General features: G+C 30.0%; 1 protein-coding gene across 1 annotated transcript in view; it reads right to left on the reverse strand.

Moving 5' to 3' along the window:
• Positions 1 to 19235, reverse strand: part of LOC117172609 (inositol 2-dehydrogenase-like) — a 64122-nt gene extending 44887 nt beyond the window's left edge. Inside the window, exons 1-2 of the mRNA XM_033360699.1 lie at positions 19213 to 19235; positions 19032 to 19141 (exon numbers count right to left, since the gene is read on the reverse strand). Of these exons, the coding sequence (XP_033216590.1) occupies positions 19032 to 19114 (83 nt within the window). The 5' untranslated portion in view covers positions 19115 to 19141; positions 19213 to 19235. The remainder of the gene's footprint in view (positions 1 to 19031; positions 19142 to 19212) is intronic.
• Between the last annotated feature and the right edge of the window lie 1769 nt (positions 19236 to 21004).

Here is a 21004-nt window from a genome sequence, read left to right on the forward strand (position 1 = left end):
ATTAATTACAGGATTAGAGAAATACTTAGATGGGAAAAAGCTGAATGTAAATGTAGAAAAGACAAAGATAATGAGGTTTAGAAAAGGAGGAGGAAGGAAGAATATAAGTTATAATTATATAAGTTATAATTATAATTATATTAAATTATATAAGTATATAAGTTATAATTATAAATAAGTATAATGAGAAAATTCATCAATTAAAAAAAAGTGTTAATAATTTGAAGAGAAATTTAAAAAGGGAGAGCGGATTAGCCACGACCAACTACTGTAAATAATTCTGCCCGCCCAGTACGTGACGAATACAAAAGAAACATTATATTACCGTCGCACCACTCTTAAAACGACCACTAAAAGGATCTTGAAAAGGACCCAAATCTCTCAAATTATCTCCGAGACTATTTTGTTTCAAATCGACTTTGTTTATAGACTCAAATGGGCCAAGCTATTTCGCTAAAGAAAACTCACAGATTTCTTTCGGTAGGGTGCCTTCAGTTTGTATTTCACTTTTAGTTTATGCGATTATACAGTTCATTTTGTAAAAGTACGCCTGAGATTTATATTGTCTTACTCATATTAGCCCTGCAGGGCCTATATTACAAAAAATGAATATCGCCGACTTCGATTTAATTTAATTTTTCGCAGCCGCTTGAACTTTGAGGGGCATTTCCTCATTAGCGTCTTCCGGATGCCCATTAGCGTCAATAGCAGGTATTTCGTTCATTGCATTTTCGGTCTTCATTTGTTGCATGATGTAATTCTTTCCGAATACGATTTTATTATAAAACCAGAGCTGTATAACACAGCACAAAATGGCACAACAAGAAACGTTTCTATTTATAAAATGTTCCTTTAGCAAAATTTTTGACATTACACACATAATTATTTTATTCAATTTATTAATTTAAATAAAATATGTACGGACAAAAAATATTAGTTTTGGAATATTTCCCATTTGTATGAATTCTTTTACAAATTTTTATTACAGTTTTTCCAAAATTTTGAAATTTTGCAACAACTTTCTGTTTTATTAAAAAAGAAAGTGAATAAGTGAATATTCCACCAAAGAGACGAATTTTCATATGAAAGTATGTTATATTTAACGTGAATAATAGTTTAATAATAATTTTTTGTTAATAAAAATAATTTTCAAACAAAAAAGAAATAAATTTTCAACAAAATAGTTACATTTTCATGTGGTTTTATTTGTATGAATTCTTTTACAAATTTTTATTACAGTTTTTCCAAAATTTTGAAATTTTGCAACAACTTTCTGTTTTATTAAAAAAGAAAATGAATAAGTGAATATTCCACCAAAGAGACGAATTTTCATATGAAAGAATGGAATATTTAACGTGAATAATAGTTTAATAATAATTTTTTGTTAATAAAAATAATTTTCAAACAAAAAAGAAATAAATTTTCAACAAAATAGTTACATTTTCATGTGGTTTTATTTGTATGAATTCTTTTACAAATTTTTATTACAGTTTTTCCAAAATTTTGAAATTTTGCAACAACTTTCTGTCTTATTAAAAAAGAAAGTGAATAAGTGAATATTCCACCAAAGAGACGAATTTTCATATGAAAGTATGGAATATTTAACGTGAATAATAGTTTAATAATAATTTTTTGTTAATAAAAATAATTTTCAAACAAAAAAGAAATAAATTTTCAACAAAATAGTTACATTTTCATGTGGTTTCATTTGTATGAATTCTTTTACAAATTTTTATTACAGTTTTTACAAAATTTTGAAATTTTGCAACAACTTTCTGTTTTATTAAAAAAGAAAGTGAATAAGTGAATATTCCACCAAAGAGACGAATTTTCATATGAAAGTATGGAATATTTAACGGGAATAATAGTTTAATACTAATTTTTTGTTAATAAAAATAATTTTCAAACAAAAAAGAAATAAATTTTCAACAAAATAGTTACATTTTCATGTTGTTGAAGTTCTGAACGTACAAATAAACGAAATTTTTTCTGATAACTTTGTAAACCAGGAAAAGTGCTAAAATATTTCTAAATTTAACCTGTAAATAAGTTATTATTGAAAAAAAATATAATGCATAATTTAAATTTTAAACAAAAAAGTTTAACTTTTAACCGATGAATTGTATCCAACCTAATAGATGAATTTAAAAAAAAGGTTCATATTAAAGCGTAATATTGGAATTTTTAACCAAAAAGAAGAATTTGAAAGAAAACAAATTTTATCCAAATTATTAAATTCCTAACAAGAAAAGATGAATTTTCAACCACAAAGATTAATTTTCTACCAAAAAGGCAAATTTTTCCCAAAGTGAATAAATTTTCAAACAAATAGTTTCATTTCTTAACCAATAAAAAAATATTTAAAAATGCAATAAAAATTATGATTTAATTAGACTAAATAGAGAGAATCTGAAAAGTCTGCGATGATAGATAAAGCAGAGATCACTTTTCTAAACAGACCCAGTTGATTAAAATAAAGAAAATTGGAATTTTACTGCGGTTAGAAGTAAATTCCAATCAAGTCGCTACTTTCATTCGATTTATAAGACTTACAAAAATTCAAGTTGAATTGTAATGAATTTAAAAAAATTGGAAAAAAGGTTTAAAATTCCATTGATTTCAATAAAATTAATTTTAAAGGGAGTTTAAGAAACACGAGAAGAACTCAGTTATTGTGAACTGAAAACAGTTAAAGAATATTTTCAAAAATTTAGAAAAACCTAAGGATATTTGATAGAATAGAATGAAAAGCAAAAATGTCATTAAATAGAATTGTGTGAATTTAGAAAAATTCAAATGAATTAAACAAATTCAGGTTAAATTAACAAGAATTTTTGGACAATTAAAAATCCCTTCAAATTTAATGAAATCTGATATTTCCTGCAATCGTGAAAAATTTATTTAAAAATTTGGAGAGCTTAATCCCTTAAATTATTTAAACCAATTCAATATTGCTTGGAAGTTTTTTAACTTTCGTGGAACTATAAACATTCTGTGAAATCCCTTGAAAGTTCTTAAAAATGCCTTGGAATTTTTATAATTAGCCTAAAATATTTCTAAACCTTTGAATCCCCATTAAGTTGCTACAATCAATTGAAAATACGTTGGAATATTTTTAAATACTATGAAATATTCCGAAACCCTTAAATTCTTTTAAAATTCCTTTCAATTTATTAAAGCTCTTTAAAAAAACTCGGAATTTTAAAAATAAGTTTTTAAATCCTTTGGAATCATTTTCAAATATTGAAATTCATTAAAAAGCCCTTTGAATCTTTTAACTTACATAAAATTTTTTTAAAGTTTTTAAAGTTCTTCATTTTTGGTTGAAAACGTCCATTTTTAACAAAAGCGAACTAACTTAATTTTAATATATTCCAGGCAAACTTATGGCTGATTTGCGTCCCGGAATTTATTTTATTCCAAGGGCTGGAGCAGTCAAATGGGATCACCGATACGATGAGCAGGATCATTGAGAGGAATCTTTACGTTTCGGTACGCACAAAATCCGAAAATCATCAAATTTTGTCGGTGTCTGTCTCTCTGTTTATTCAGGCCGAATTTTTCGATTAACCCACAATTTTAAAAATTAGAGCTTTTTCAAAATTTTAGACAATTTTTTTTTAAGTTTCAGAAAATGTTGTCAATGTATAATACTTGACAAAAATACTTACAAATTATCCAAATAAAATTTTTAATTGTGATGAAAACTAAAAAAGTTATATGATTAATGTTCATTATTAAAAAAAAAGATAGAACTGCTTTGCTGATAAATAAATAAATTTTAAGGGACATTTTTCATAGATATTAAATGTATTTAAAAATATACCCATAACATTTTTCGATAATAACAAAATTTTTAAAAAAACTTTTATTTTTTCAATATTACGAATTTTAAGAAATTCTTATGCTATATTAGGTAGAATCTTTTTTTAATACAGTCCAATGATTTTTAATATCTTTTTCTGTATGTATGTCTGTATGTATGTCTGCACGGTAAAAAAAATTGAGCTGTGACAGGGATATTATTCCTTATTATAGCCAAACATTTAGCTGAAAATGAACGAAGGAATTTCGAAAGATCCCTGGATCAGCGAAAATGAATATCCTTGACCATTTTTCATATACCAGGGATATCGTATAGTCAAACCCCTAATAAGTATAGCTATAATAGGGATATTAAGAATAGGTGTCTGAAGCAATTATCGGAAGAGCGCCGGTGCATTATGGGAGCAGCGAAATAAAATGGCGACGGACTAATCGGGAGCAGTGACAGTTGAGATTTACTTTGGACAATTAAACGCTTTTTACCACTTAAAATGTGCGCGATTGTTAATATTAAATGGCGTTTATGATGCAGTAATAATAATTTACATTTGTTTCGATTGTAGATGATAACTATATTGAAATATCAAGAAACGCGATAAAAACAACAAACTTGACCTCCAAATGCATTACACGGATTTCAGGGAAATTCATTTTCGCGATACCAGACCAAAAAATGGCTACTGTAAGTTATTATATTTCTATAACAACTAAATTTTTTTTCTAATCTGAAGATAATACAATTATACATAATCTGTCGAAAATAATAAACTTTCGAACTTAACAATTTTGTCCAAATTCCTGATTTACGAGAACAATTTACATAAAGTAACTAAATGTGTAACTCTTCTAACTAAACGCTTTACCTAATCCAAGCCTACACTTTCTTTGAGTTTAATATATTCTCGATTCACTCGTTCGCCTCAAGAATTTTTTTTCCGTGTGTATGTATGATTACCTGAATGTTGTAGCCCCGCTAACTTTTGAAGGATGTGTCCAATCGAGTCCGCATTTCATACACTATTGAAGGTCCCCAAAATGAAGGTTAAGTTCGTTAATTAGATATTTCCATTCAAAATTAAAAAATTGAGAGCATTTTTAAATTTCAAAATTTTTTCTACAAATTTTATTAATTTTTTCAAAGTTTCTTATAGATGGGTAAAAGATTGCAAGTTCAAAATTTGAATAAAATTTCTTTATGAGTTTCACCAATTTTTATCAAATTTTCTGGTACGCGTCAAAGGGACTTGCATATCATCCTGATGATATTTTTAAATTCGATAAAACTTCAAAAAGTTATATGATTTTCAACATTTTGCAAATTTTCAAAGAAAGGAAAAAAAAGTTTTTTTAATGGGTTAAAAAATATCAATGAAAATTTCTACTAGATATAAAATATATGTTTTTGGAAACTATTATCATGAAATTTCTTAATTAGACAAAAGTTCCAAAAGTTAGATCATTTTCAAAAATATGCAATTTTGGTTTTTTAAGAGATACATAAGTTTAAAGCGTTGTTTTTAGTAGATTTTAATAAGATTTACAAATTATCTTGATGAAGTTTTTTAATTGGACACAAGCTATCGAGCGCGAGTTTCAGAATGAGAATGTATTCGTCAAATCGTATGCATTAAACGTGCGAATACGAGAGCCTACCTGCGCCATTTTCCTTTCGGGGAAGGCGTGACTCATTCGGAGAGGAAAAGAATAATGTGAGAAAGGGTTATAAAATTTGTAGAGTGGTCTGCAACATTGATCCGACCCAGGTTGCTGATCAATCTCTCTAGCAATCACCCCAAGTAAAGATCCTCATAAAGTCGTTATGTAAGGTTCTTCACTTGAGTAGTAGTAATTTAAAAAAGCAAGTAGTATCCAAGGTCTTTTATTTCAGGCGTCATTCACTCTACTGACACTCTTATTAATAACTATTTGCCGCCATACTTTTCTGTCCTGGCATACTTCTCGAGCTTCTTTTACAATTTTGAATAGATATATTGCATGGACATAGGAAACAAGGGACTAGGCATGCCATTGCGGGGGTGATGCAATGGGGGGGGGGGGGGGGGGGGGGGGGGGGGGTACGCCACCTTTTGATGTCCCGCGACAAACATGGCAGCGTCCACATGTTTATATTTCCATGCACAGTTTGTCGGCAAAAATGCTCGTGCACATAATCAAATGGCACATCGTAAGCTGGCCACTCTCCCCACTCATGGAATTCTCCCCCCTCCCGTGGATTCAACCCCGCTCGCCCAAGTTAGGATGGAATGCCTAGTCCCTTGTTTCTTATGTCCATGATATATTGTGTTTACAATATGTACACCTTTTAACTAGTGCCACCTAGCCCCCCTTACCACGCCTAAGTGAAAAACTATTTGACACCTAAATAGTTTTCGGGCTAGAAAAGTATTTTGAAAACTGAAGACTTTCTTAGCCAGTATGAAATCTGCAGCATACTTATAAAAAAAATGATTTCAATCGTACTTTGCATGCGTGTGATTCATTGGAAGAAATAAGTCTAGGGGAAAGATATGCATAAGGAATCTAAAAGGTTAAAACTTGTATAGATGCTCAATTTTAAATTAACTGTGAGCGCCTTTCCCCTATGAAGTACAACCGCTATGATTTCAAAATACTGTGGTTTACAGCAGAGAAAACAAACAACATTGCATGCATGCGATAATGAATATTTTAATGGAAAAACAACCTGTCACACTTTGCATGTGTGTGACTTATTTGAGGGGTCACGGGGGTCACATCCAGAATTGTCAATATTACGTGAATTCAAGTCAAAAGTAAAAATTTCAGTTTACAGACATAAAATACGATTAAATAATTACTTTTTAAATATTAATCCTTAATTCTATTTTATAGGGTGCCAAAAAACCTATAATTAAAGAATGAGGTTTTGCGAGTTTTTGTCTCTAATTATAATTTTTTTGCCGGTTTTTAAAAACCAAATTGTTTCTCATGTTCAAAAATTTGGAAAATAGACAATAAATAATTGTTTAAATGATGATATAATGTTTTTAGCAAAATGTACTACTCCAAACAATGACAAACAATCACATTTCAATCAGAAAATATGATTATTTGTTACATTTCTTATTTTTGGATCACATTTGGGGCGCTGCGAGGCGCAGGGGGTGAGGGATTTTTGGAAATAAAATTTATTAGTATGTATTTATTTCGAAAACACTCCATTTTGTAAATCGATTGGAAATATATTGATAATTTTTATGAAATTGTAACATACTATAAACTGTACAAATTGTGCCATTTCAACAGTTTCCAATATTGGGCGCAGCATCTTTTTTTGCAGTATTTTTTGGCGTACAATCGGAGAAGAGAGAAAAAAAGTATATCCAGTAATTGAACGGATTAACCGATTTTCTTCTATGTTTTTCCAATTGTCTCGTCACTGTGTAATGAACCGAATGCAGAATAATAAAATTACACTCCTTAATATTTAATCATTTTTTATTTCTTTACACTGGCTGTAATCTCTAACAATATAAAAGTTGAGTCAGGCATGATAGACACTGAATCTCAATCCTGGGCTCTATCCAAACTTTTACGATATTTTAAGTAACCTCGAAAAAATAACACTCTAGACCGCCTGCAGTTTCATAGCGAGACACAGGCCCCAGTACTCCGTTCACCATGATTTCACTCATGGTGGTAGTTTGTTACTCGTCAGGCGCAAAAAATGGATCAGTTTTCAATAAATTGGAATAAAACAAGAACCAGACCATTTTTCGAAAAAAGTTCATTTTTTAGTCCTGTAGTTAGACATTTATATTCTGTGGTTAAAATATGAAATTAAACAATTCAGAATTGTAGGAGAAAAGCTTGGCAGAGTAATACATGTGCTAATTTTCAAGCATGAAGAAGCGCCTTAGGGCCCTTTATCAGAATGGCAATCGCGTCCGAATTTTCAGGCCGCACGGTTGAATAATTTTGTCTAATTTTTTTCATACCTCATCTAAATAACCATATCTCAAATCAAGCAGAGCCGGTTTTGCGATAAAATTTTTATGTGTTGTTTAGTAATCAAAAACGTAGAGGACAATAAAGAAAAATATCAGTGACAATCAATGATGGCTGTACAAGCATGTCCACAGCGAGCCTGCTCACCCTTGTCAAACTCAAGTCAGAAGACTTCCCGCAGGTTGATGAATGGCACGGAACGAATGAATGCCGGGCATTGTTATGAAATTTCGGCCAGTTAGAAAAACTGACATCTGCCCGTTTTGATTATAAAACAAAATATAAACGTTTTATCGAAAAATTGACTCTGCTCGCTTCAAGATATGGTCATTTAGATGAGGTATGCAAAAAATTAGACAAAAATATTGAGCCGTGCGGGCTCGAAATTCAGACGCGATTGTCATTCTGATTTCCGTAATAATCAGAAAATAACACTCTTATTATTATGAGATAACGGTCTGTTAGAAAACCTGTCACTATGAAACCGTGGATTCATTTAATTTTTATATGCAAAATCAATTTATTTACACAATTGCTACGATCGCGCGTACTGTAAAATGCAACTTTGGCGCGTAAGGTTCCTTTCTTCGTGGACGGTCACGATTGTTTGTTCCCGTAAGTCGTAGGAAATCTGAAAGACTATATTCTGCAGGATATTGGGTATTTTAAAACCAATCATTTGTTTAAACCATTTTTTCCCGTAAATGGTAAAAAAATATTGTTTACTGCAAATGATAACACAAGCAACGATTGGTCAAAGTACTTTCTTTTAAGATATTTAGAAATTGACTACTCGGTTCTTACTTTTTGGATCGTAGGGTTAAATATTTTTGAATCATTTCTTGCAAACGCCATCTACATTCTTATATCTTGAAGCACACAGAACCGCTTTTTCAATTCAATCATTACATTATAGCTTATAATCTAGATTATACTTACATCTAGATTAAAATTAAAATCTATATTAAACATCATATTCAGCTAACACTTTGCCTTATTACTTCTGTTCTTCCCTTTCTCATTGTTAAAAAAAATATAAACATTTGATCGATTGTCATTCTCATATTCGTAATAATGACAAATTGACACTTTCATTAATATGATATAGTGGTCTGTTACAAAAACTATCATTATGAAATCGTGGATTAATTTATTTTTTATATGCAGAATCAAATTATTTATATAATTACAAACAAATGAATAAAATATTCAGGAAAATTGTTTAACGTGTTCAGGAATATTGGAAGTCTTTAGGGAATTTAGTCGGACATGTTTAAACAATTATTACTTATTTTCACAATTATTTCCCCCTATAAGTCGTAGGAATGGTTTTATCATCAATTGCGGTAAATGGTATTCTTTACGATGTATGGGAAAGAAATTGTTTAAACAAATCATTTTTTTCTAATGTACTAAATATCCCGAGGAAAATAGCCTTTCACTATTCCTATGACATAAAGGGGGAAACGATTTTGAAAATAATTAATAATTGTTTAAACAAATCCGAATAAATTCCCTAAAGACTTCCATTCTTCCCGCACATGTTAAACCTTTTCTCTGAATGTTTATTCATTTGTTTGTAATTATCTAAATGAATTGATTCTGCACATTAAAAATAAATTAATCCATGATTTTATAATCGCAGTTTTTGTAATAGACCGTTACCTCATAAATTACCTCTGAATTTTGAGTCCGCGTGGATGAATATTTTTGTCTACTTTTTCGCATACCTGGTCTAAATAACCAGATCTTGAAGCAAGCAGAGCCAATTTTTTGATCAAATGTTTACATTTTGTTTAATAATCAAAAAGGGAAGAACAGTAGCAGTAACACGCAGGGTTAGCTGTATATGTTTTTTCGGTGCGTATAATCTATATTAGAATCTATAATGTAATGATCCTATTATGAAAAGAAGATGATTGAGTCAAACTCGAAATATATCGAAAGTCATAACGCCTTTTCCTGGTTCTTGATTGGCTTCTCATTTTGGTTTGAATGTAGACACAGTAAGCGGGAACTTTGAAAATCGACATTGTACAAAATTATCAATTATCCAAGTAATTATTTGATAAAAACAGAATAATTTGATCGTTGTACATCTTTTTGATATTTTTATTGCCATAGTACATTTTTCTAACTTTTTTATTATATAATAATAGGTAAATTGTTTATGTCACCAACACCGATATGTATGTTCAGGGTTGGTAAGTGACATGCTATTCCAACGACATATAGTTACTGCAGCGTGGCTCTGATCCTGTTTCGAAGTCGAAAATCGAACGGACCTCTCTTTCTATCTCCAAACGTTAGAAAAAGAGGTCCGTCTGAATTTAGACTTTGTACAAGTTATCGAGCTAACTATACGGCCGTCAGAATTGGATTTCTATTGGTCTATATAATAGACGTTATCGCGCCGAATGTTGGCCACGCTACCGCCGCGCGCAGTTTCGGATCATCCCCATATGAAGTTTCATATATGTGCATCTTAGCCGATATTTTTTTTCTTTCTTTCATTTTACTACTCGTGTCATAATTAATTAGCCTTGCAATTCGTTCCATTCCATTGTTGGTAAAAAATGTTTTTTTTTTTAAATTGAAAATCCAACTATATGTTTCAAAATTTAACTATTCTGTTGCAAATTCGATTTCTTTTATTCAAAATATTTTTCAGTTGAAAATTCATTTTTTACATCGAAAATTAAACTATTTTAAAGAAACTTAAATTTTTTATCTGAAAATGTACCTACTCTATTTTTGGTTAAATACTTATTTTCTAGTTTTAATATTTATTTTTAAAGTGGAAATTTTAAGATTTTGTCAAAGTTTTTTTTTAAAGTATTTTTTTAGTTGTAAATTCATCTTTTTCAAATAGGAAATAATTGTTTTTGTTTAAAAATGTTTTTTTTTTAGTTGGTGATTCAACTGTTTTGTTGAAAATTCGATTTTTTTAGTTGAACAAATATTTTTTTCTACTGAAAATTGACCATTCTCAATTAAAAATTAATCTTTTTTGGTAGAAATGTATTCTTCTTGTTTAAAAATTCATCTACTAATGTAATATAATGTAACCGCTTTTCGTTGAAAATTTATCTATTTTCTTAAGAATTAGTTTTTTTGTTGTTTTAAAATTGATTTATAAAATTTTAAATCTCTGTTTTCTGTAGGAAATTGTTGGTTTGAAAATTAAATTATTTGTTTGCAAATTCCATTTTCTGCTTGAAAATTTAAATATTTGTTTGAAACTTTCATTTTTTGGGTGTGATAATTGTTTTTAACTGAAAATGTAACTATTCAATTTTTCCTTGAAACATTATTTTTCAGTTGAAATTCAACTATGTGGTTGAAAATTCATGTATTTTATTGCAATTTTGTCCTTTTTGGAAGAAGTCTTTTTGTACGTAAATTCATTTCTTTTGTTGGAAACTGGACTATTTTATTGTAGATTTAATTGCTTTTTATTCCAAATTAATTTTTTTAAATGCAAATTTAATTGTTCCATTTTTTGTTAAAAGTAAATCTTTTTGAATAAAAATTAAGTTATTTTGTTGAAAATTCCATTTTTTATCTGAAAATTTAACAAGTCCATTTTTGGTTTAATGCTTATTGTGTCAGTTTAAAATTCGCGCAAAGCAACTTATCGGTGTTAGTTTTCGCACCGTATAGGGTGGATTCTATGTTTATACCAGTCTAACCTCAAAATCTCAACTTCAGCCAGACTTTTTCGCCTTTCGTGGTATTAAATACTGTTCGATATTTGTGTGAGAGGTGATTTTTAGCGAATGAGACTTTTCTCACCAGCTAAGCTAGTGTTGAAAACGTCTCATTCGCTAAATAATCACCTCTCACACACGTATCAAAATGTACTATTCTCGCTCCGCCTTAGTGTTTCATTTCACACTTTCTTGAAACTTCAAGTTTAGATTAAAACCTTCACATCTCCTCGGTGTGATTCTTTAGTATTTTCAACACTGGGGAGTTGGGAGTTCGTAAATTTACCAACTTTACACCGGAGAAGTGTATTTTAGTAGAAGAAATGCTTTTTCGCTCCAAAATATCGCACCGTATCGTTACAACTTCGCATTTCGGTGTGGCGTTGTACGAATTTTTTCTAACAGTGTATTGAGCCCATTTGACAGTAAGGTACAAAATTTTTTCTTTTACATTTGTTTCCAACACAAATTACGTTCAGACGAAACGCGATATCGAATTTGAAATTCTTGAAATTGCATATGAAGCAAGTTCAAAGTTTTTCTGGTCCTAAACTTTTGCAATTTTAAGAAAACAAATTTTTAAATTGTTTTTTCCTTCAATTTGTCAGCTCTATGGATCCGAAAGTTGAACCTTGGATTTATCCATTATTTTATCCTTATGGCACACCAGATTGGAATGACAGCATACCATGTGTTAATAGACGAGGCCAAGTCTCACGATCTGCATATATAAAATATAGAATGGCAACTAGAGATAATAATGTATTTTTTATGGGCGGACAGGGTATCAGAGATTAGTTGATCATTTACAACAAAGATGAAATGATTTACATACTGCTGTTGGAAAAATGATCATCCCCACACCATAATAGTCAGGTTCTCCCCATTATCACGGGGAGATCCTGAGAATCTTTGATAGTGCTACAACACTATTAAGATGCAGTGACCATTGTAAGAAAATCCGGTAAGCCAGAATTGTGTATAACTATGACATGTAATCCAAACTGGGCTGAAGTGAAAGATAATTTATTACATGGTCAGACATTATCTGATCGACCAGACATTGTTTCACGAGTCTTTTATGCACAGAAAGATGAATTAATCAACATTATAGTAAAACAACAATTCTTCGGCAAAGTACAAGCACACGAAAGTTAAAACAGAATCGGTTTGCGACGATATGAATCGGTCATTTCCTCAAGCAGCTTCGAATCTGCCATGTACTATAATGACCATTTCAAGCAAAGTTATATTGAATCGGTATGCTTCTTTTTGAATGAGACCGACTTCTTTGGTGTTAAGCTGCCATATTTCAAACGATTTTTTAAATTTAATTATTATCAAAAAATTAAAAGAATCATTATCAGGTCTACTAGATTCCTTTTGCTATTTCAGTTATTTGTCTTTTACGGCATATAAGTTAGTCGACAAAATTATAACGACTAAAAGTGTTTAAAAAACAAATTAGCGGCAATTTGGAATTCCGAATGACAGATACGCATTTCAAAAGCCTTCGAAACCAATTCAACAGAAGTGAATAGATTTTTGTTTCCCGGGTACCTCAAATTAAATAGAAAACAAAAAGATATTGTAGATACAATCCTTAATGCTACTTTGTCGAACGAAGAAAGGCCCTTTACATCATGTTTTTATATTTATTGACCTTGTGGCTCAGCAAAGACATGCATTTATACAACTACATATCTACACATAAAAGGCAAGGGAAAAAATATATGTACGGTGGAATTTACAGGTATTGCAGCAACATAACTTCCACAAAGAAAGACTGTGCATAAAACTTTCGATATGTCAGTTCCTTTATTTTCTGATTACGTCTCCCGTATGAAAACTCAATCTAAAAATGCTCAATACTTACGAGAAGTAAATATTTTTATTTGGGACGAATCTCCAATGGCATGAAGGTATGCTTTGGAATTAGTAGACCGAACATTACGTGACTTTATGAATGTTGATTCACCACTTGGTGAAAAAATTATAATTCTTGGCGGAGATTTTAGACAATTACTGTCTGTGAAAACTTATGCAACTTGCAGTGAATCAGTAAATTTATTCATTAAATTGAGTTCACTTAGAAAACATGTCTCTGTATTTTCACTAACAGAAAATATGAGTGCTTTACCACAAGAAGCAGAATTCGAAAAGTATTTATTGTCTGTGGATATGGTACTTTAAATGACAATGAGAATTACTTAATAGCCCCAGAAAAATATGTAGCTACTAGAACCGATGATATAGTATAGACAATGTTTAGTAAACTTATTAAGTATATAAGATTTGGAGACCTAGCAAATACAGCTATATTATTAGCAGTAAATCTTGATGTTGAAGAAATAAATTACAGAGTCGTAGAGCTATTGGACAAAACCACAGAACGAATTTATACAAGTGTAGATAGTGTTGAAAATTGTGATAATGGAGATATAAATTATGCAATACTCCCAGAATACTAGAACACATTGAATCCACCGACCCTTCCTCCTTAGGAATTACGATTAAGAAACAATTGTATTGGTATGCTAATTCGTAATATTTCTATTAAAGAAGGTCTGTGTAATGGTACACGTTTGAAAATAATCGGACTTGTAAATAATATTCTATGATGTCGCATTTTAACAGGTGATAAGGCAGGGGAAATCGTCTTTATACATCGTATTACATCGTATTGTGAAGGAGAAACTTTCGATATTATCGGGTCAGATCTTTATAAAGATGAATTTAATTATGGACAATTATATCTGGCATTTTCTCGAGTTCGATCTTGACATTCACTACAAATTTTCCTAGGAGAGCAGCGGCAAAATAATATTATAAAGAATTACGTATATACAGAAATATTCAAATAATTTTGAATTTTTAAATAATTAAGAATAATATTTGAAACAAATTAAGTTTCATTATAAATTGGATATTGCAAAATAAAAATAAAACAATTCATATATTCTTGAACAAAAATAAAGCATAAACTTGAACTAAGTACATCTGATAGTAAAGAAATACATTAAATATAATACTTTTAAAAAATAAATTAAACGCGCACGCGGCAGCAAGCGTTCAGTCTTGTTTTATTAAAAAATCGGCTCTGCGTGCTTCAAGATACGAGAATTGAGATGAGGTATGCAAAAAATGAGTTGAAAATATTGAACCATGCGGTCTACCAATTCAAAACAGAATACTCGTTTTTTTTTACAAACTACCACGTTATTACTGCAAGTATTAACCGATTTTCATGAATCTTTTTTTTCAAATTATTGCAACTATTAAAATAAATTAATTCTGTTAATTAAAATTGAATTAATCAATGATTTCATAATGTCAGTTTTTTTAACTGGTCGAAATCTCATAACAATGCCCGGCATTCAATCGTTCCGTGTCATTCATCAACCTGCGTGGAGTCTTCTGACTTGAGTTTCACGAGGGTGAGCAGGCTCGCTATGGACATGCATGTACAGCTATCACTGAGTGTCACTGCTATTTTTCTCTATTGTTATCTACGTTTTTGATTATAACACAAAAAATGAACATTTTATTGGAAAACCGGCTCTGCTTGATTTGAGATATGGTTATTTAGATGAGTTATGCAAAAAATTAAACAAAAATATTCAACCGTACGGCCTCAAAATCCGGATGCGATTAGACATTCTGATAAAGGGTCTTAAGAAAGTATATAAGATAAAAAGCTATACATAGTTTATATATAGTTGAATAAGATAATGATATTTTTCACTTGTTTCATGAATTTTTCTATGTAAAACAAATTAAAACTATCAGTGTTTTGTCCACTATGTATACATTATACATAACTTTTTCACCTAGGACAGCGTAATCTAGGAATAATTTGGTTAGCAATAAATAATATCCTTAGCTCTGATAAAAAGAACAAAACTGTAAATGCGATAAACACAACCCAGGTAAAAAAGTTATATATAATTTTTATGTAGTGGACAAAACACTGATATTTTTTATTTGTTATACATAGAAAAGTTTACAAAAAGAATGAAAAATATCACTGTATTATTCTACTGTATATAATATATATATATATAACTTTTTCACCTGAGGACTGAAGCTCTTAGATACAGAAGTACGTGAACCAAATAAAATATCAAATGAAATGAACAAATATTTTCAAATTGTAGGTTTAAATTTACAAGAAAAAATGGGGACAGTAATATGACTTTGCCAGAAAGTAAATGTCAAAGAAAAATGTCAGATTTTTCGCCCATAAGTAACGAAGATCTAGATAAAATAATTAGTAACTTAAAAAAGAATACCGCGGCAGGAGATGATGACATAACTACAAATGATTATATATTTGTGTAATTTTCTACTATACTAAAGATCAGCAAAATTATTCCTATACACAAAGCCGGATTTAGAAACCAGATAAAAAATTATAGACCAATCCCACTGTCCAGGCGGAAAAATGATATAAAACAAAAGAATATTATATATTATACTTCATACTACATATAAACCATATATAATTTTTCCGCCTGGGTGTTAAGTTTTTACCTAAAAGTTTATGAAAAATCAATAAAAATAAGGCTTCCCTGTGTGGAAAAATTTCGTGGCGCTGTAATTTTTCTATCTGTATCCATCTTCAGTTGACACTGGCGCGCCACATGCTGACTGTCCAGTAAACTTAATGTTTAAGGGCATGTGAAACTTAGAAAATTATCGATTTTACGAGTTTTAGGTTCCGACGGCTTTTTTTCTTTAATAATCAATATTTTGTCTTAAAAATTTATTGGGACATGATAGCGACCATGCTAACGGACGTCCCCACACACTTTTTTTTTTGTTTAATTTAAAAAAGTTTTAATTTAGCAAAATCTGATTAATTTGCATAGCGCTTAGGAATTAGTATCGATTTTACCAGTTTTAGGTTCCAACGGCTTTTTTTCTAGAATAATCAATAATTTGTCTTACAAATTTGGGAAATGATAGCGAACATGCTAACGGACGTCCCCGCACACTTTATTTGTGTTTTTTTCAAAAAATTTTTTGATATTGCTAACAACGCGTGTATATTTGGAGGTTATGTATGTTACAATTCTCCTGTGCGTTACTTCCAAACTACACAATATTTTTGGCCGAAAACTTTCCACTTACAAATAAATATAGTAACTAATCTCCCGGAACTAACCTTATTTGCAGGCAATCAAAAAAGTTTGTTTAATAAATAATTTCCCAGTGGCGAAAAATTGAACATTAGTTTCAAAGTTTCATGCTGTTTCGTACCCCCTCTACGCCGAAAATTTCAAAATTTATCTATCTACATTACCAGCTAGGCTGGTAAGATAGTTTATTGCACCATCATTATTCTAGAGCATGAAAAAAAGGAAACAAGGGACTAGGCATGCCATTGCGGGGGTGATGCAATGGGGGGGGGGTCCGCCACCTTTTGATGTCCCACGACAAACATGGCAGCGCCCACATGTTTATATTTTCATACATAGTTTGTCGGCAAAAATGCTCGTGCGCATAATCAACTGGCACATCGTAATATGGCGGCTCTCCCCACTCATGGAATTCTCCCCCCTCCCGTGGATTCAACCCCGCTCGACCAAGTTAGGATGGCATGTCTAGTCCCTTGTTTCCTATGTCCATGTTCTAGAGTGCTTACCGACAGAATCGGTACGATAGAGACCTACATTATCGGAATGACAGAGAGCTAAAAATCACCCTAACCACAAAAGCCATCGGAACTGTACCCGATTGACCACACGACGAAGTATCACATGCCCTTAATACATAGATTTTGTAGTCAATTGAAAATACAAGAAATTTTTGTTCACAAAAGATGGAAACAATAAGTTTCCGCAAAGCTTGTACATACGCCGGATGTCGAACATTTGATCTAACTTCATATTATGTTGCTGTATCTTTGCACCGACGACTAAAGACACTCAGCCATCTAAACTTTATTTTTTCCATTATTGTCGGATATGACTTTCAATTTATTATAACATTATAATTATTTGAATAAAACATTAACAAGTCTTAAACATTAAAATATCTTGATGTGTGAATGAATAATTGAAAATAATAACTATGATTATAATTGCGATTATGGTAGAAAATTATTATTGCATATTATTTTAAATAACAGTAAATACGTTAGGCCTTATTATTATTTAAGCATGTAATAACTAATTTTAATTAGTTAAATAAATCATTTATGTTAAAATTTGATTTTCTGGAATATTATAAATATAATACATAGCATTATACATAGATACATATTATAATTATTATAAGTCTAATATAAATTTACTAAAACTTCACTACATAAAATATAAATGAAAGAAAACATTTGTAAACATTCTTTTGAAAAAATCTTTGTCAAGAATACAGTTCGTATATTAAGATTTCAATCGCATTCAATAATTATTGTTACTTATCTTAAATATGTAATGAAGTACATTTAATGATTACTTGAGTATTTATGAAATTGTGTATTGTAATTTCCTAAATCTCTTATTGCAAAATTATTATTTTCTGAATTTAGTCTTGGAAGACTTAAACTAGACAGCAGAAAGATTTGAATTGAACACGTAGCAAAACTGGATACCATCAAGATAGCGCCAAGCACGGGAAAAAATTAATAGAAGGGGAAAAAACTCTAGACCCGCTGCACCCTAACGAAAAATATCAACAGCCGTCACGGCGTTTCAGTATAGTGTTATATTATTAAATGTCCTGTAATTTGAGTTAAGTAGGCGCGGCTACCTATTCGAAATCCTAAGCGCGTATTAATTAAAAAATTATTTAAAATAAATTCCGCAACATTGCATCCAAAATTTATAAAAATTATAAAAAAAATTGCAAGTTCTCATTTAACCACGAAATTTTATAATTGAAAAAAACAAGAATCCAAAGACCACATTTGGACAACACTCTCTTAAATATCTCAATTAAATTTTCAAAAGCAGAAAAGAGTAAAGAAAAAGAAGGCAACATCCAAATTCCCTTCCTTCTCTTTTTCCTCCTGAATTTTTATTTATTTTTTAAATAAAAATCAAAAAACATTTGAAAAATTTCACCACTATTTTTGTGTTCCTTTTTCAAGGCCATAAAAACAAATTATTCGCATTTTTTAGTTTCCTGTTAATCTGCAACATACCATTGAAAGAACATCCTGGTTTCCTATTATGTTTGGACGTTTTTGGCAAATTGCTTTTCATTGCCTTAAAAAGGTTGTAGAATAAACGCCTAAACTTGTATATATTTTCATAAAATATTTTTTGGTTGTGAAACAAAAAAATGAAATCAAAAAGGAAGGAAAAGGATTGGTATATTTCTTCTTTTTTTATTTACAATGAGATATTTAAGATTAGGATGTCTAAATTTGTATGTGGGGTTCTTGGATTAAAACCTTTATTTTTTATTTTTAAGAATTTCGTAGTTAATTTGAAAGTTAGACGTTAAATACGAATTTAAATTTGACTTATTCAGATTTTAATTTCTTAAATTTTAAATACTCACTTTTTATATAAATAATCCTCAGCTGGTGCTTCAGGTTGTCTTTGGACATAGGGCGACGTTTCTTTAAATTTGAGAGTAGCCATAATTAGGCAGCTAGTAGTGTGCTGTTACTGCAACAAAACGCAATGAAGAATGGAAAAGTGTCGAATGGACTAAGTATATATACGTAATAGGAACTGACTTCGCAACTCATCTCGAGGAATATGATTGGGGTTTTATGTTTGCAGCTGTCTTCGGGAGTAATAACAAATATCATTATTACTTGTGATGAAATAGAGTCTAAATATCTCTTATCGAAGAACTGTGTGACCTATTGCAATCGCGAAATTGGTCAATCACTTTTTTCACATCGACTTTAAACTTGACCCCTACGTTTCTTTCTACAAAATATTATACCTACTCTGAAAAAAATTTGCATTAAATAAAGTAGGCTAATTTACTTCGCTGATTTTACTTGAAAGAAGCGAGTATTTTCTTTTTACAAGGGACCGATTTTCTTGAATGAAGAAAATAATAATATCAGGACAACTATTTGAATCAATAATATATTTACTCTAAGCAAAAAACTATTGAGCTAATTTGTTCCATTCTATTTATTTGCGTGAAGTTTAATAAAATATTGAACTAAGAATATTATATTCTTATGATTGAGTATTCTAACATTACGACATACTCGGTCGGTTACGTCGAAATCTATCAGGCTATACCACTTGGTGGACTGCAAAGTATTGATTAGATAGGAGTTTGACTAAAATTAATTTTTGTAGACAAAAGTCACTGTGAAATCGTGATACGGCTTTGCTTCTCAGATATAAAAGCCATTTCTTTAATTATTGTTAGCAATTGGGGAAGTGTGCGATTTGGACAAACCATCAAGAAAAAATATAATGTGCCGTGATTGAGGTTAGGTTGCATTTTTGGGATAATTGGCGGTCAAAATGTTTGAATTTTGGTAGTTCGTTAAAGTGTTTTTCAAAGATGTCAACATATTATTTTTGCACTTCGACGTATCTCGAAATTGACTAAAATTAATTTTAATCACGTAAAATTTTAAAAATATTCTTAAATTCCTTAATATTTCTTGACAAGCCTTAAAATCTTTAAATTTTGAGAAATAACTTAAAACATTTTCAAATAACTTTTTAATTAATTGCTTAACATTATTTAAAGTCACTAAAATTTCTAGAAATATTTTTTAATCCTTTAGAAATAAAGTTTAAAATCCCGTCAAGAACCTAGTTATTCCTTAAAATCACTTGAACTCACAGACATCCTGTAAGATTTCTTAATAATCCTTAAACTCTTCCGAATTTGTTTAAAACCCTTTCATCTTCTTTCAATCATTTGAAATCTTTCGAAGTTTCTTGAAATTGACTTAAATTAATTCAAATCTCTTAAAATTCTTTAAACTTTCTAAAATTCTTTTAAATCTCTTTAAAATCTCGCTTGAAATTCTTTAAGATCACTAAAACTGTCTTAAAATTTTACAAAATAACTTGTAAATCCATCAAACTTTTTGAATTATTTTTAAATTATTTTTAAATCCTTTAAAAAGAAACTTTAAGATTCCGCCAAGTCCTTCGTAATTTCTTAAAATCACTTGAGTTCTTAAAAATCCTTAAACTCCTCCGCATTTTTTCGAACTCCATTCAACGTCTTTGAAAACATTTTAAAATTTTCAAAATTGACTAAAATTAATTAAAATCTCTTAAAATACTTAATTTTTCTGTAGACTCCTTTAAATCTATTGAAAATCCTTAAATTATTGAATTTTTTTAAATCCCTTGAAGTCTCTTAAAATTTATTTAAATCTTTTTAAAAACTATTTTTAACTTTTTAAATAGCTTTAAAGTCTTTAAAATCACTAAAACTGTCTTAATTTTTTTTTAATTTATTGTAAATCTTGAAATGTTTTTGAGTTATTCTTAAATCCTTTAAAAAAATCATGAAATCCCGTCAAGTCCCTGTAGTAA

The sequence above is a fragment of the Belonocnema kinseyi genome, chromosome 5, assembly GCF_010883055.1.
Source record: "Belonocnema kinseyi isolate 2016_QV_RU_SX_M_011 chromosome 5, B_treatae_v1, whole genome shotgun sequence".
NCBI classification, from domain to species: domain Eukaryota; kingdom Metazoa; phylum Arthropoda; class Insecta; order Hymenoptera; family Cynipidae; genus Belonocnema; species Belonocnema kinseyi.